Raw genomic sequence first — 18,756 nt, forward strand, 5'->3', positions numbered from 1 at the left:
ATCAAAATCCCAACACAATTCTTCAAAGGTCTTGAAAGGACAATTTTCAGCTTCACATGGAAATACAAAAAAATGCACTATACCTAAAACAATTCTGAATAATAAAAGAACTGCTGAAGCATCACAATCACCAATGACAAATTGCACTACAGAGCAACAGTAATAATAATAGCATGGTATTAACACAAAAGAGACACGTTCATCAATGGATTTGAACTTAAGACCCAGACTTAAATTCACACACCTATGGACACCTGATTTTTTACGAAGAGTCCTCATATAAACATTGGAAACAAAACAGCATCTACAACAAATGGTTGTGGACAAACTGGATGGCTGCATAAAAAGATACAAAGAAATCCATACTTATCCCCTTGCCAAAAATAAAAAACTGAACTCCAAATGGATCTAAGACCTCAACATAATACCAGATACATAGAAATTGAAATAATAAGGGAGAAAATGGTCTGGAACTCATTGGCACAGGAAAAGACTTTCTGAGCCAAACACCATTATCACAGGCATTAAAGCCAACGATTAATAAACCTGAAAATTTTCTGCACAGCAAAGGACATCATCATTCAGACAAAACAGCAGTATACAGAATGGAAAAATATTTTTGTGGCCTACATATCAGATAAAGGGCTAATATCCAAAATATAAATAACTCAAAAGACTGGATAGCTACAAAACTAATAACTCAATTTTTAAAAACAAGTACAGATCTAAACAGAATTTTCAGTACAGGAAACTCAAATGGCTGAAAAGGGTTTAAAGAAATGTTCAACATCCTTAGACATCAAGAATATGCAAATTAAAACTATTCTAAGATTTCATCTTATACTAGTCACAATGGATCATGCTGCCAAGGATATGGAAAAATAATAGCACTCATCCATTGCTAGAGGGACTTCAAACTTGTACAACTACTAAGGAAATCAGCGAGGCAGTTCCTAGGTGAGATGGAAAGTGATCTACCTCAAGATACAGCTATACAACCCTTGGGCAAAACCCACAGGATGTTTCATCCCACCACAAAACACTTGCTCAGCCATGTTCACTGAATCTCTATTCATAATAATCAGAATTTAGAAACAACCAGGATGTCTCTCAACAGTTGAATTTTTAAAGAAATATGGTGCAATTACACTATGTAATATAACTTACCCATCTAAAAAATAAAATCATGAAAATCATAAGTAAATGATGGCACTAGTGAAATCATCCTGAATGAGGAACTATGCCCAGAAAGCAAATATTGTCTATATTCACTTATATATAAATATTAGCTGTTAAGTCAATACATCCAAGATACAATCCATAGAACCACAAAGCTTAAGTGTAGAGTAAGGGACTAGGGGGAATAGATCTACTTAGGGAAGGGAAACAGAATAGATAGTTCTGTAGTGATGAAAGAGGCTAGAACAGTAATCAAGTAAGAATGGGGAGGGAACAGGGAAATAAGAACAGGAAGACAGGAAGAAACAGATAAAATTAAGTGAAGGGTAGTGTGGAAACCTAACACAACAGAAGCTTTCTAAAATATATACATATATGAAGAGGATCTAAATAAAATCTTCAAATAATGGAGGAGAAAGAACCCCCACTGGATATCTCTTGTCAGCAAATGAAGCTACCAATACTGGGATTGGGTTACTTCAAATTGAGGTATTGACCAAGGGGTTCCAATGAGAAACAACCCCCCTCAAAAAAAAACTAGACTTTTGCCAAGACTACTCGTTGCTCTCCATAAACTGACAGCAAGTTTCTTTTGCTCCAGACAATACCTCCACAACTCTTCAAATACGGAAAAACTAAGGAGTACCTATATTACAGCCTTTATCCCTGGGTGCTAGTCTTTGGTATATAAAGGTACTCAGTATGCTACTAAAGGAGAAAATAAGCATCAAACCAGCCACCAACACTTTTGATTTATAATGTTGTCATGTCTACAAGGTCTGCTATTACAATGGTGCCATAAAACTGTGAGAGTAGCCAACCAGTATCTGACTTGACTTAATTGCCACACCCTGAGATGGAAGTCATACCCAATACTTCTTTACCAGCTAAGAATATAAGACTAGATTGGATAATGCCCTAAGGTAAAATCAAATACTACTGTTCTAAAATAACCTAGCCATTAAATGATAGCTAATGTCTTTCTGCAATATCATAAATTAGTGCTTTACTCAATTATCTTGAGAAGTTTCTTCCTGAAGCTGATGGAAACTGAAAAACCCAGACACAATTCCCCCAGAAACACAAAAGAGCTAAGGGAAGAGATATCTTAAAAGTGAGTCAGTTCCCCCTTCCTAGAGAAGGTGAAGTCAGGTGTTTTCAAAAGAACCAAGTCAGGATGTCTGGTGGTAACCGATTAACCATGAGATGCCCCTCTCCAGAGATAACATGACCAGACCCCAGAGATGAGTTGTGAAACTCCTGACAGGGCAAACAGGTAAGCTAAAATAAGACAAAGTCCAGGCCCGGGAAAAACTGGACCAATCAAGGATGGACCCATACTAACTCCCTCCCCTCTAAGAAATTCTATGGGTTTTGCCTATAAAAACTAACTTCCCCAAGAAAGAGCAACTCCTCCCTGCCTCACTGCGCTGAGGCCAGTGAATGCTAGAGATAAGTTCCCTGTGGCACAACTTGTAACAAAGATAAACCTTGCTTTTGCATTCTGGTATGCTCGTCCTTGGTGGTCTCTCTGGAGGTCACGATCTGGGCACAACAGAGACAAATACAGAGAGCTACAACCTGAAAGTATTCAGAGAGAGACCTTGCAACACTCAAGTCTGGATAGAATGTTTCCATCAAATTCCTCCCATTAGGACTCAGAAAATCATGTGGAGGAGAATGTGTAAAGAGTGTAAGAGCTAAAGGAGTTGGGAGACACCAAGGAAACAAGGCCCACTACATCAAGATGATCAAAACGCATCTGGAATCACAGTGCTTCAGGTAGCATGCTCAGGCTATTGGAAATATTTCTGTACCAGATGAGATCCTAGAGCTGAAAAGAGAAGTGGACACATAACCCCATCCCTAACCCAAAAACTATATGATATTGATAACCACTTGCAAATGAAAACTTAGCTTTCTCTATCGGAATTTCACTGGGGGAAAACCCCACTCTTAATTGTTGAATGCATTCCCAGCAGTATATGAACAATAGGAAATGAAATCAAGCATTTTTTGGAGGTTCCTTGTCACATAATATCACGTCAGGGCTTGTCCCTTCTTTTAATCTTTTTTTTCTATTTTTAATTTTTGACCTTTTTTTTATTTTTCCTTTTATATTCTGAAGTCCTTTGCCCAAACATATAATAGTTCTCAGTTTAATGGTTTTATGGGATGCCTGAGAGTCTGAATGAATGTGGTCTGTTTTTATTTCTGTTTCTTTTGCCTTTTCTTGGTCTCTTCTCCTTGTTTGTTTTGTCGTATCATAATCTGTTAGTTTTTTTGTTTTATAATTTTTTTATTTTATTTCATTATTGTATCTTAGAATCCTATTTCTTTCTAATAACAGACTGAAAGTGGGTGAATCCACATGGGTTGGGAGGTGTGAAGGAACTGGGAGAAGTAGAAGAGGAAATCAAAATCAAGATAACATATATAAGAAAAAATTCTGTTTCTCATAAAAGAAAAAAGAATAAAAATTAATGGGTCCATTGAACAGAATTAGGAAGAAAGAAAATTCTGTATATTACTAGTGGTTCTGTGGCATTCCTTATTTTCCTTTCTTTTGTGTAGTGATACATATGAGCTACCATCTAAGAGTATTTACCTCCAGAAAAGTAATATTCTTAGTAAGGTAAGTTCAAAGAATTAAGATATTGTACAACCCACCTTAGTAAACCTTATAGGCCATCTTATCATCTGCTCAGTTAAAGATAACTGTTGTCCCAGGGGAGCATTAGAAGAAAAGGTTCCTACTTTCATCTTTACTCCAAGGCCCTTTGGAAAATTCCAAAAATTGAGAATATCATAGTCTGAACTTAATTTCTTTTTCCCATCTGAATCCTTCTGTCTTCGCATATGATTGTTTGTATGAATATTCCTCAAGAAAGGGTGCAGCTGGAAGAGATGCAGCAACCTACGTTAAAGTTAAATTGAAAGAGATGCATGAACCTATGTTGAAGTTAAACTGAAAGAGATGCGTGAACCAATGGTAAATTGGACCTAGGGGTAGACAAACATGTTTTATTAAATGTCTTTCATGGTTTTAAATCTTTGATTTAATCACATATGGTACTGTGGTGGTTTGAATAGAAATGGCCCCCACATCCTCATGTGTTTGAATGTTTGGCTCATAGGGAATGGCACTATTAGGAGGTGTGGTCTTCTTTAAGTAGGTTTGGCCTTGTAGGATCAAGTGTTACTGTGGAAGTGAGCTTTGAGGTCTCATTTGCTCAAACCAGGCCTAGTCTGGCAGTCTCTTGCTGCCGCCTGAGGATCAAGATGTAGAAATCTCAGCTCCTTCTCCAACACTATGTTTACCTGAATGCCACCATGCTTCTCACCATGATGATAATGGACTAAGTCTCTGAAATTGCAAGCCAGCCTCAATTAAGTAGTTTCCTTAATTGGAGTTGTCATGGCCATAATGTCTCTTTATAACAATAGAAACCCTAACTAAGATAAATACCAATCTAGGTGTTAGTGAGGTTGAATCAATGAACACCTGGGTGAGTCAGATACTAATCTGCATAATAGGTAAGTCAGATTCAAAAGAAAGTGCTGAATTAAGCTCAGGAAAGTGATCCATATGTGTTTATTGAGGCAATTATTACTTACTTCAAAACTAGTCACACCCATTTACTTCTGAAGTGTATTCATAACTCCAGTGTGGAAATTCAGGATATGCATATCTAATGATTAAGTAAATGTGGTCATTAGATACAAAATCATTGTGGTAGATATCATTGGAACTAAACCACTAAGAATCTATCATTTTCTCTACTTCATTCTGAGAACTGCTTTTCTCATTCTTTCTCATTGAATCTCTTGCCATGAAGATGGCCAGGCTCTTTGTGATACAAACTTAATATTGACTAAGCTCATTACCTCCTTGCAACTTGCACCAAATTCATCAGGGACACTATTTTATCAGTCAGCATTCACATGTAGGCAGGCAAACTATCCTATGGTTATTGACATTATATCTGAAAATCTCAAACACAATGGAAGTAATGTTACCTGCCAGGAGAAGAATGCCATTTGTTTTTTCCCATTTGTATATGGTTGCATTTGTAACTGCTGAAGACTCATCTCATGGAGACTGTGGGCCACAGTATACACAGCATTGTATATATTGTAGCTCTCTTCACTCATTACAATGTCAAAAATGTGTCTAGGCAATAAATCCAAGGAAGCATTGGGATGGCAGTTCTCCAAAAGATGACAATCAATCTCAGAAAATGAGCATTTGAAGAACAAAAACCATAGCTTAGGGAGGTAATTGTCTTTTGGGTATTTGTAAGGATTAACTGTTCTGATAAAATTTGTAAACTCAAAACTCTCCTCAAGGTGGTGTGAAAAAATAAGACTTCCATGGAATGAGTCCAAAAGAAAATAATCAGCATGGTTGGTATAATCCCATTGAGCATTCAAGATCCAGACTTTCCCTGTCATTAACAGTTGCCCAATGTTTCTCATTAAACCTTGTAGAGAATAAGTATCTCCATAAATGATTATCACATTTGCTGATGAATTTTGGATCTTCCCCAGATTTTTCCAGAATTTATTGGAAAATGAAGTCCAGGTGCCTAGAATCATTTCCACAAAAGCTATGCAGACTTTATTACTCTCCAATTCTCCTCTCAATTCTGACACAATATGAATCCCTTTATGGTCATCTGGGAGAATCAGACCAACCCATGACCACTTGAAATGAAGCATCAAAGCAAGAACAGCAAGTGATATAGATGTGTCCTTTGGGGCCATCTGGTAGAGAGAGGAAAATTGTCTTCGGTCACCCAAGATAGGATCAAATGGTCCAAAAGTAAGCTGAAGAGAAAACAGAATTGAACACAATAGGGAGAAGGCTGGAATAAACACTATCTCAGTCCTGAGGCAACAGATGGGGATGATGAGTGTGAAGATGGATGCATTCTGCTTTAGTGGCATATCTCTGAGTAAGGTTTCCAGAAAATTACTGACAAGTCAACCAGCTTTGATAAGCCTCCTTGTCTGGACCACACTTTCCTTTCTATTCTGAGCAATAAAAATATGGATATATCCCTGGGTTCCTTGGTAGCTGAGTACTGTAAGTGTTTCTCCTTTACCTTTGAGATTCCTGAAATGTCCACAAGGCATACCAAGATCCCTGTTCCACACAACACCCTTCCTCACCTGTGGTGTTTTGTAGAGTTGCAACAGTGTCCCAACTTGTGCAGATGCTGCCAATGTTGTTCCTGTAAGTACAGCAGCTGATTTGCTCTTCTTTCTACAGTTGTAATTAGGAATGTGGTAGTGTTTATGACCTGTTATCCAATAGATGGCATTCACAAGTATGCCCCTTTCAACATATTGTACATTACGAAAATCAAATCCTAGAGATGTGTTGGGTAAAATATGGGGGTTCCTGTTGATCTCCTCAATGGCAAAAACCAGGGCCACAACAAACTGGTAGTTCTTAAAATTATACCTGCATAGATAGCATAAAAATACACAGGAGGAATACATATATCACACATGTGCAGATTTAATGCAATTATCTCTCTAGTTTAAATGTCTGTGTTTCTAGGATGTAGTCACTTATATATGGATATTATTTGTGAAGTAAAGGATAATTAGGCAACAAACCACAAATCTGGAGAGGCTAAATAACAAGGAGTGCTCAGGGGGGTATCCATGAATCTCTATGGGAAGGGGAAATAGAATAGATACCATAGGTGGCCTGGGTGTTGGTGGTAATAGAAATAGGAGGGATTAGTTGAGGGGAAGATGGATGGAGAGAGTACTGGGAGAAACAACTGGAATTGGGAGGCATTTGGAGGGCAAAGTAGAAAGCTAGTGCAGTGGAAACTCCCAGGAATCTATGAGGGTGACCCTAGCTAAAACTCCTAGTTAGAGGAGATACAGAGACTGAGCTGGTAGGTCCAATAACCAGACAAAACTTTCAGTGGAGGAATTAAGGCATCAACCGAGCCACAAAACCTTCAAACTACAATTTATCCTGTCTACAAGATAGATGTGTTGTGGTAAAGATGGCACAGAAATTGTGGGAATGGCCAACCAATAACTGGTCCAGCTTGAGGCCCATACCATAAGAAGGTACATACACTGCCTGGAGTGCCATGAACTAAAGGCTGGATTGTCCAGAATACCTAGGATAAAACCAAACACGACTGTCAAAAAAAATTCTATCCAAGGATGCCAAAGATATCCTGCTACACTCATAGACAACTAGCCCAGTTGTCATCAGAGAGGCTTCATCCAGCAACTGGTGGAAACAAATGCAGAAACCAACAGCCAAACATGAGGCAGAACTTGAGGAATTCTGCAGAAGAAGGGGGAGAAGGATTGAAGGAGCCAAAGGGTTCAAGGACACCATAAGAAAGCCCAAAATCAACTAAACTGGCCTTACAATCATGGATCCTGCATGACTCTGACCTAGGTCCTCTTTGTATATATTTTGGTTTCATAGGTTAGTCTTCTTGTCAGACTCCTAAAAGTGGGAGCAGGGGCTGACTCTGACTCTTTTGCCTGCTTTGGAGGCCCTTTTCTGTTGTTCAAATCTTAGAGGTCTTATTAGTAAAAAACCCAGAGCCAGATATCAGGGTGAACCCTGAAAGATCAGAGAAGCAGAACAGCCGACCACTAGTTCTTACCTCTATGGAATCCTCAGTCTAAAGAGCAAGTTCTTCATGCCTTAAATACCTTTCTTTGTCCTGCCACATTACCTCCTGGGATTAAAGGTGTGTGTCACCACTGCCTGGTTCTGTTTCTCTCATGTAACCCAGTGTGACCTCGAACTCATAGAGATTCAGATGGATCTCTGTCTCCCAAGTGATGGGATTAAAGGTATGTGCCACCACTGCCTAACCTCTGTGTCTAATTTAGTGACTGGCTCTGTCCTCTGATCCCTAGGTAAGCTTTATTGGGGTACAAAATATATCACCACATTTTTCCACTAACTGGGTTGCCTTATCCAGCCTTATTAAGAGCGACATGCCTAGTCCTATTGCAACCTGATAGGCCATGTTTGTTTGATATCCCCAGGAGGCCTGACCTTTTCTGAAAGAAAACAGAGGAGGAGTAGATGGAGGGAGAGTGGGCATGGAATAGGATGGGCCTGGAAAAGAGGAGGTGAGGAAAGTGCAGTCACAATGTAGTATATGAGAGAAGGATAACTTTTAAGGAACAAAGAATAAAGACAAATCTATGTTTCTAAATCCATGTCTTAATATATTCCCATGAATACCTGGAATTAGAATGGGCATGCCATGTAATGTAGATTAAATAAGAGCTTTTAGTATAATACCCATTAGTCTTTTATTTTTATGAATCTATTTTTGTCATATATATATATGGGAGTTTTGTCTGTGTGCATGCCTCTATAACATGTGCATGTCTGCTAGCAGGAGAGAAAAAGAAGGTATCATATTCCTTGTAACTGGAGCTAGAAATTGTTGTAAACTGTCTCATGGATGCTGAGAATTGAATCTGGGTTTTCTGGAAGATCAGTCAGAGCTCTTAACCACAGAGCCATCTCTCTAGCACCAACACTTATAATAAAATACTTCAATGACCTTACTTTATCTGTCTTTCATGTGTTAATGGAACTAATATAATTCTACTCTAAATCAGGAAACAGGCCCTTACAGTTATCAAATCTCCTGATGGTTGGATATTACTCTTCCAACTTCTTCAATTTTGAAAAGCCTGTATTTCTTTTCTTTAAGATTTATGGCTTATTTATTATGTCAAATTGTTTTGCCTGCATGAGTGCTGTGCACCACATGCATGCTATGTTAGTGAAAGACAGAAGAGGGTGCTGGGCTCCTAGAAATGGATGTACAGATGGTTGTGAGCTGATTTATGGAAAAAAAGAATTTAGATCCAATGTTCTGACGACAGAAAGTGTTTTATACCACATCATCATGTCTCTAGCCCCAAAGCAAGTAGTCTTGTTTCAGACATCTAGTTTTCTAAGATAATATCTTATAGACTAGCACCAAGTATATTCAAATCATCCCTGTCAACAGTTGTCTTTTCTAAACTATTTTTTCAATCTTTCTGGCTATATAGGATATTTGTGTGTATCATGTGTCCTTGTATGTGTTGTGTGCCTTTGTGTATGTGTCTTTGTGTGTGTGTCTTTGTGTGTGTGTGTGTGTGTGTGTGTGTGTGTGTGTGTGTGTGTGTGTGTTGTGTGCAAGTGCATAGATATCATGGACATGAGCACAAGAGAGAGGACAACCTGAAAGGAAAGTCCCATCTTTCAATATATTTTTATACAAGGTTCCTTCAGATGTTCCAGTATGTAGGCTCAGTTATCTGACCAGGAGACTTCAACTAAGTCTTGAATCTTTATCTCCCCTCTTCCATTTGATTACTGGATTGCAGGCATGTACTTAAATGGCATCTGGTGATCTTAATCCAGATCATCACTTTTGCACCTGAAATATTTTAACCACAGACATTTCTTCTTCCTTATAGCCATAATTTATATGGAACATAATAGGTCCAGCCTATATTGTTTGCTCCCAGGGTCCATGGAAGAGTCTAACAACCAACTGAGGATTCTAATCTGTGAGATATCAAATTAATCTAAGCACACTGAGTTCTTTAGTCCATTTACTTTATTCTTCTAAGTCAATTCTATCTACACAGTTTATTTTTTGTTCTCATACTTAGCTCTTCTCAGTCCTTCCTGCTCTCAGTCCCTTCTGCTGTTCTCTCATGTCTATCTAGTTCTTTTATCTCTGTCCTCATCTTAGTCCTTCTCAATCAATTCTCTTCTTGCTGTTCTCTCTTATCTATCTAGGTCTTTTCCATCTTCTTCTCTTCTTTGTTCCCCCAAGCATATATGTATATATAGGCATTCATTAACAACTTTTTATCAAAAACTACAAAGTAAACTCTCAGGGACGAGTATTCTGATAAAAGTCACACTTGGCAAAGACTTGATCAGCTTAATTGGTGATTGACAACAGCTATAAGTTGTAAAAGGTTCTGGCTATCTCTTCAAGGGATAGCTACAAAGGTTACAAGGAAAGAAATTAAACCAATGAAAGATTTAAGGAAAAGGCCAGGAATCTGTGTATAATTTTATGTGATTAATAATATCTAAGACATGGTTAGTTAATAGCCTTTTTCTGTTAGTCACCTGAATCTCAGAACCTATATATAATTAGTCTACTAAGCCTAAAATCTTGCATTAAAAACTTGTGCAGAAACAAATGCAAAGTGTTGATTGTTATTTGAATCACATGGGGAGGTGCTGGCGAAGGAAGCTTAGGGCAACATAGATGCTATTGATCTCTTGAAGGACTAAGATACACCAAGGCCAGACACATGCACTATCACTTCTGGTTCACTATAATTCTTCTGAAGAGTTCTGATCTAACAAGGCCAGGCACCTGCAATTCCACTCTGTAAAAGTTCTATAAAGACACTTTGTCTGGCCAATATTTACCTTGTCAGTGGCTAAGGATGGAGAGTAAGACCTCTAAGTGTCTATGGTCCACTTGGAACAATAGATATAGTATGAAACATATTTTAGTATGCTTCTATTCATAAAAATTGTACAGTTAAGCCGGGCGGTGGTGGCGCACGCCTTTAATCCCAGCACTCGGGAGGCAGAGCCAGGTGGATCTCTGTGAGTTCGAGGCCAGCCTGGTCTACAAAGTGAGTTCCAGGAAAGGCGCAAAGCTACACAGAGAAACCCTGTCTCGAAAAACCAAAAAAAAAAAAATTGTACAGTTAAATAAGAAACCATATTCTAGACTATTCACAATTATGTGTGCCCATAAGATTGAGATGCAACCATGAGATTATACATACACATAACATGGAAATGCACGGTAAATGGGGAGAATCATAGCTCTTATTGCACAAGAAGTTTACAAGAGACAGCCAATTCATTCAAAAGGTGGTAATTCCACAGTGCCTTGCATGATGGCTTCTACTAACAGAACCCTTAGTTCTGATAGGTTGATCTTCTGAACTCTAGTTGTCACTGCTGTATACTCCATGAACTTTTGCTACCAGTGGCTCTCAATAAGAAGAAAATAGCTTATACTCTGAAAGGCCACAAATTCCTCTCATGGAGAAATACCATTTCATTTTAAGGTAAAAGTGCAGTGTTCAAGAAGGCATATTTCATTAATGTTGTATTTTTAATATGCTCTTTGTTTTGATACAAATAAACTGCACATTTTATGATTTCATATAAAAGTAATTGTAGAAGTAACCGTCTTATTCAATAAGAAACACAGAACCAATGCAAAGAAGAAAGCCAAGAGGTCAGAGCTAAGAGCTAAAAACCTTACCCTTCCTCTCACGGTGGTCCTACCTCTCCGAAAGAGAGCTACTTCCTGTGTGTCTGTCTTTATAAAGACTTTCTGTTCTGCCTTCTCATTGGTTGTAAACCCAACCACATGACCGCCTCATTACTGCCTGTCTGTACAGACCTCCAGGTCTTCTATGGTTGGTATTGAGATTAAAGGCGTGTGTCTCCAATGCTGGATGTATCCTTGAACACACAGAGATCCACCTGGCTCTGTCTACCAAGTGCTGGGATTAAAGTCGTGCACCACCACTGCCCAGGCATGCACCACCACTGCCCAGCTTTGCTATGGCTTGCTAATAGCTCTGACCCCTAGGCAACTTTTTTTATTAACATACAAATAACATTTTAATACAAATAAAATATCACCATAAGCAATTGCTCTGTGGTGCAGGGAAATATAAGGAAGTTTGATTTTACTTCAAACATACATGGAAAGGCCAGGCAGTGGTAGCCTAATACTTTATTTCCAGTACTTGGGAGGCAGAGGCAGGTGGATCTCTGTGAGTTTCAGGCCAACCTGGTCTACAAAACAAATTCCAGAACAGCCAACACTGTTACACAGAGAAACCATGTCTCAAAAAACAAGACAGACAAAACAATACATGAAAAGAACAGAGAGAGATGGCTCCTCTGAGTATGTGGTTTGCTGCAGAATCCTGGCCATTTAGTTACATATATTTTCCATGCATCAACAGTTTTTTTATCTGATAGTTTTGGCTTCCTTACTTTTTTCATAATTGTCCCTACCCACACTGTGTCTGCTTGTCTGTCCTGTGTCTGACCTCCATTCTAGCACTTTTCTTCAAGCTTATCCTCCTTAGTGTAGCTGCTGTAAGTCACAGCTTGCCTACCTTAGAGGTGTGCTTCTTGTAAATCCTAATACAATTAGGCTCAAGCTTTGAAAGAGAACATTGTATCTAACACCATCCAAAACCAAACCAAAAACTAAGAACTCCATAATATTAAAAGGAATTGAATCATGATAACTTTGTTTTGAGGATAAGCATAAAAAAGTATAAAGGCTAAAATAGAAATTCACAAGAGTATCAATGGAAACATTTTTATCTGTCTTTTCACTCAAAAGTTTAGAACGCACTAAGGAAACTTTAATGAACTACTTGCCATGCACACATGAGGACCTGGATTTAATCCACAACATCCAGTAACACCCAGACAAGGAGGTACACACTTTAAAATCCATATGATGGTGATACAGAGACAAGCAGATCCCTGGGGCTTAGAGGACAGCCAGCCTACTTTACTTCATAAAATTCAGGTTGATTAGACACCTTCCACTCAGTTACTTCCCCAAATTAGGAAAGATGTTTGTTCATGTGTTTTCTAGTGATTTAAAGTTGAGATGGGATTCTAGATCATAATCACTATCACATATTTCACTACAAAGTCAGCAGAGAATCTCAAAACCTTCTAACACAAAGCCACAATAATGATCCAGAAACTTTTTGGGGGGGTGCCTGTCCTGGAACTCACTCTGTAGACCAGGCTGGCCTTGAACTCATAGAGATCCACCTGGCTCTGCCTCCTGAGTGCTGGGATTAAAGGCATGCACCACCACCGCCCTGCAGGATCCAAAAATTTTAAACATAAAGACTTGATAATTATACATTGGAAACATGATTTTGACAACACATGCCAAATCATAATCCTGTGTAGTTAGTAAATGATAATGAAAACTTCCTTTGCAGAGTTTTCTTGAACACAATTTTATTAATGTTTAACAAGCTAAGAGCCAACATCAGGCAATCTACAGCTCTGAGTAGCTATCTGGAGAGGACAATGCATAAGAGAAAAAAAAAGATACCCCCTTTGATCTAAGCAGAAGAGGTAAAACACATGGTGGTCAAGCATTATAATAGCAGGATATGTGGACATAGAAAAAGAGTAAAAGAAATCAAAGTATCACACAAAAAGAACATTCAGGCTCTGGGCAGTATCTGAAAGAAAAACTCAGGACAAAGTTTCACTTTCTGGGTCAAGATGCAAAATGGTGAACAGAGAAGCAAGGAAGACCAGGGCACCTTCAAGGACATGGATGCTGCAATGTGATCATGGCAAAGTAACTTAAGTTTTGTACCACATACAATTTCAAAATTCATTTTGATTAATAAGTTTGAAGTACTGTCTTAGTTCATGTTTCCACTGCTGTAAAGAAACACAATGACCGTGATAACACTTATAAAGGAAAATATTTAACTTAGGTGGAGTTTCAGAGGTTTAATCCATTATCACCATGGTGGGATATGGCAGCATGAAGGCCAACATGGTGCTAGAAAAGGAGTGAGAGTTCTACATCTTGATCCACAGGCAACAGCAAGTGAAATATGGCACTGGGTATAGCTTGGCTATAAAAGACCTCTAAGCCCCACAATGATACACTACCGCCAACAAGACCACATCTACTCAAACAAAGCAATGCCTCCTAGTAGTTCCATTCCCTGTGGGATTATGGGGGCCAATTACATTCAAATCAGTACAAGTACCTAGGTCATTTTTGGACATGTATAATTACTTAGAATTTTGATTGTGCTAAAATAGTAGAAGGTGAAAATTTAAGGTTGTATCTGCTCAGAAAAGATCATCTTAACAACTGATTATGTATAATTTTTTCAGTAGGATGATAATGGTGCTACAATGTAACTATGAGAGGTTAGACATTTTAGAAATTCCTGTGGTAATTTCTACACATATCTTGCATCATACAATTTCCACTGGAATTGAAGGAGATATCATTAATTAATTACTCAGTTATAGTACACATAATTGAAACATTGAAAAATTTAGTTAATATTTTCTTTATCCATGGATTTCAGAAAAACTCAATGCACAAATGTCTGAATTGTTTCTAAAGAAAAATGCAGGAGTAGGATGAACACAATTATCTCTGTACATGACAGTTTGAAAGAATGATAAAAAAAAAAGTTCCCCAGTTTGTTGACAATGATAGCCTTCAACATTCAACACAGGAAGAGCCTGAACAAACAGCCTTACAGCATAGAGAAGGGTGAGTAACAAAGACTGCTCTTGTCTTTCTGTCTGTGATGAAATATTCCTCTGTGGATTACAACTTTTCTGTGAAACACACTGAAAAGGAGGAGGTAAAAAAACATACCCAAGTGCCAATGAAAATGATGAACTGAATTATATAAAAGGGGGAAAGAAAATATCCAAATTAAAAAAATTATAAATGAAATGGAAGGCAAAACAGTCACCAAAAAAATCCACAGAATAATTAAGCCATACTTTAAAAACCTATAATCCAACAAGTTAGAAAACCTAAAAGAAATGAATAATTTTCTTAAAACATACCACTTAATATAGTTAAGTGTAGAACAGATAAGCAATTTAAACAGACTTATGAACACTACTGAAATTGAAGTAGTCATTAAAATTTTCCCAGAAAAAGAAAACCTCAGGGCCAATGGTTTTAGCAAAAAATTCTACAAGACTTTAACAGAAGAGTTAATGGGAATACTCCTCAATTTGTCCCGTAAAATAGGGGACATTTCCCACTTCATTTTATGAGGCTATAGTTATTCTAATACCCAAGCCATACTGTGAGAGCCTTGATTACATTTTAAGTTTTAGTTACTATGCCTTCCAGCACCATGAAACAAAAATGCCTCTAATCTGCAAGCCCCTTGCCCAAGGACAGATAGTATCTGAAATACTGGAGGCTATTGTTTATGGGAAATAACAAGCTATGTAGTTTTCACTCCCCTAAATAAGTTTGTTTGACCCATCAACACTGGATGTGCTTGATCACATGTGGATGGGAGGTACATAGGCAAAAAAACAGTCAGAAGATGTGCTTACCCCTAATGGGGCCTGATGGGAAATGCAATGAATTATGAGTTTTCCTTCTGAAGCCCTTGCCATACTTGATTCTGTGCCATTTTTCAGGAATCCGATTATGGACCTGGCCAGAGCCCAACCACCTGGCAGTATTAATTGAAAGTCTGCATCTAATTTGGTGTAAGTAGTGTTCTTATTCTTGATCAGTGGGGTTAACATTTTCTGGAGGCCCCCAGCAAGATTCAGACCATCCACCCAAATTTTGAAGCTGGACATTCACTACAGAACTCCAAGGTTGAGGGGCTGCTTCAGAGGGCACATAACTTTGAGACATTCCGAGGCTCCAAGGCTGCCTTCAGTTTGCAGAGTATCAATTTGAACTGACATGCTGAGACATTTGCAGCAAGTGCCTATGGAGGCATCCTGGTGAGTCACAGTCATGTTCTGTTTTGTAGGAACCATATCTGGAACATGGAAGGGATTCAATGGGACCCCAATATTCTCCCATCCAGGGTGTATATCTAGATGTCACCCGGCCATCTGGTTCTGGCTGGGAAGTTTTGTTTGTCTTGTTTGAAAGTTTTGTCTCTCTGTTTTCTGGTGTGCCTGTAAGTTTTGTTGCATTGTTTGTCTTGTTGGAAAGTTTTAGCTGTCTGTTTCTCTCAAGAGTTGTGTCTCCCTGTGTTATTGGAAAGTTTTGTCTGTGTTTTCTCGTGTGTCTGTAAGTTTTTGTTGCCAGCATGGAGCTGAGATAGAAATGGGCTGTCTGTGTTGCTGACAGCAACCAGTCACCACTGCTGCCATGGCTGCATTTATGGCTGGGGCTCAGAATTTGTCTCTGGGCTCTCTGGTCACCGGATTCAGGTTAATAGGAGTTTGAATGTCTTTTTGGTGTAGATAATATTAAAATTGTTTTATGCTACTCTATTTTATTTGAAAGCTGGTTCTAGAGTTGGTTTTATGGCTCTCCCTTTGCTTAGACCCATATATGCAGGCAAGACCACACATGCTAGGGCTTTCTACACCAAAGCCATTGCTGAAAGGAAAGAATTCCCACAACACTGATGCCATGTGATATTCACCAGAAGCACCAGTCACAATGAAATGAAGCAGGCTAAGATCTAGATGGCAGGCTATGCATATGCTGCTGAGGGTGAGGCCAATGAGGTGATTCAAGACCATTGAGAAAGCCCAAAGGATTTTGAGTGAATCTCAGATATTGAGCTTTGGATGTTTGCATTACTGGACTATGGTTTGGCCTTATGCAGATTGTGGTTATGCCCTGTTTTCTCCCTCTTCATGTAAAAAAAAAGTTTTTTATTTTTTATGCTGGGGATTGAGAGATTTTAAACATTCTTTAAGAAGAAGTTTTGGAGTTTAACAAAAAATTATTTAACCTTAAAAATAAATATAATGGTAAAAAAAAAAATTTAAGGCCACAGCTATTAGTACAAAATGCTTAACACCAGAAACTAGGATATTCTCATCTTATGATGTAGCAAGACAATGACCTAAACAATCTGGCAAAGGATTGGGGGAAGCTTCTCAACCAATGAGTCTCAACCATGGGATTGGGGGTCACTGAAAGACATTTTTACAGGAGTAGTCTGGAACCACCTGCATGTTGGTTGTTTGCATTGAGAAGACACCAGCAAAACTCAAGTTGTGAAATAGCAATAGGAAGGATTTTGTAGTTGAGGAGTCCTCACAACATGGGGAACTGTATTGACTGGTCAAAACATTGGGAAATCTGAACCACTGGCTCAGAGAATGTCTTTCCTTACCTAAAGTGTATTCATGCTTAAGAATGTATGCCTAGCCCCCTCGTCTTTTCTAACTTTGTTAAGCTTAGTCTATTTTGATAAACTGAATCATAAAATAAACTGTTATATTCTGTAATGGTGTATTATAAAAGGAAATTTCTCACTCTCTCTGGACTCTGTCTATGAGTTAAGAGGGGTTTTTTTGATATTAAAAGGAGCTTCAATTCAGAAATTGTAGTTTTTAAAGCTCAAACTTAATATAAATAAAGCTATAAAATTATTTTCCCAAGGTCAGGCATGCTGTGGGATGTTCTGTATGGCAAATGTGTTGCTAATTAGTCAATAAATAAAACACTGATTGGCCATTGGCTAGGCAGGAAGTGTAGGCAGGACAAGGAGGAGAATAAAGCTGGGAAGTGGAAGGCTGAGTAGGAGAGACACTGCCAGCCGCCATGATGAGAAACAGCATATGAAGATGCCTGGTAAGCCACGAGCCATGTGGCAAGGTATAGATGAATGGAAATGGATTAATTTAAGCTGTAAGAACAGTTAGCAAGAAGCCTGCCATGGCCATACAGTTTGTAAGTAATATAAGTCTCTGTGTTTACTTGGTCGGGTCTGAGTGGCTGTGGGACTGGCAGGTGAGAGAGATTTGTTCTGACTGTGGGCCAGGCAGGAAAACTTAAGCTACACAGGCATTTAGACAAAAGCCCTCATTTTGTCTAAAGAAGAAATTTCCTGCTTTCTAAAAAGGGAGTCATTCTCATTTCTGGCAAAAGAAACTTATGGTCCTTTCACTAACATATGGCTGTGGTGCTTATTAAGTTGTCAAGGGCAATGCTAGCCTCTAGGGTCCCTCATTTTCTGCTCACAAGCCCTACCCCAGCAAGTACTAGTCTTACGAAAGCTAATAAGTTATTGTAAACTGTTAAAGATAATTAAGAAAAATATGGCTATATTTGGTATGTACCTTGCAGGCTACTTAGTCCTCATAATAGTTTGGTTATGACTAGCTCTCTCAGGACTTGATCGTTATTCCAAATTTCTAAGGGTCACCTAGAGGTGCTGTCACCCCCAGACAACAGAAGGCATGAAACCCACATTCCCAAGGGGTGAGGTGAGTGGTTTTGGTATTTCAGTGGATGTTTGTCATTGTTTAGGAGAGTTGGTGGCAAGTTGTTATTGGTCAAGGTCATGGAGGAAACTAAGCAAAGGAGGTTAAATTCAGGGATATTTTCCACAAAAAGTGTGTGAGGGGGGAGATATAGGAAACCTTGGATTATTGAATCTACTTTTAAACTAAGAGAACAACTCTTAGTCTCAAATATTTCACACTGGTATGGAATTTTGTATGTTGATACAAATTTAGGGTTAGTTTTGTTATACTGTATATGTGATTCTACTCGTGTTTAAGATATTATACCTACACAGCTAATTTAAAAATGCAATGTATAATTAATAAATACAGATTAGTAGTTAGTCACCTATAATAATCAAACTTATAGTCATGTTAGTTATGTTTTCAAGGTTAAGCCTGGTTTAGTTTAGCTCAGATATATTTAATAGATAATGGTCCTCAAACTTGTCAGAGATCTGATAAATATGGCATTTAAAATGTTTTTTATTAAATTTTATCATTTATTTTACATACAAACGAGT

General features: G+C 38.3%; 1 protein-coding gene across 1 annotated transcript in view; it reads right to left on the reverse strand.

Moving 5' to 3' along the window:
- Positions 1 to 18,756, reverse strand: part of LOC128124357 (vomeronasal type-2 receptor 116-like) — an 81,305-nt gene that overhangs the window by 23,562 nt on the left and 38,987 nt on the right. The window contains exons 2-4 of the mRNA XM_052760494.1: positions 6,355 to 6,649; positions 5,200 to 6,009; positions 3,850 to 4,077 (exon numbers count right to left, since the gene is read on the reverse strand). Of these exons, the coding sequence (XP_052616454.1) occupies positions 3,850 to 4,077; positions 5,200 to 6,009; positions 6,355 to 6,649 (1,333 nt within the window). The remainder of the gene's footprint in view (positions 1 to 3,849; positions 4,078 to 5,199; positions 6,010 to 6,354; positions 6,650 to 18,756) is intronic.

This window comes from Peromyscus californicus, unplaced genomic scaffold, assembly GCF_007827085.1.
Source record: "Peromyscus californicus insignis strain IS unplaced genomic scaffold, ASM782708v3 Scaffold_4__1_contigs__length_199733344, whole genome shotgun sequence".
Lineage (NCBI taxonomy): Eukaryota > Metazoa > Chordata > Mammalia > Rodentia > Cricetidae > Peromyscus > Peromyscus californicus.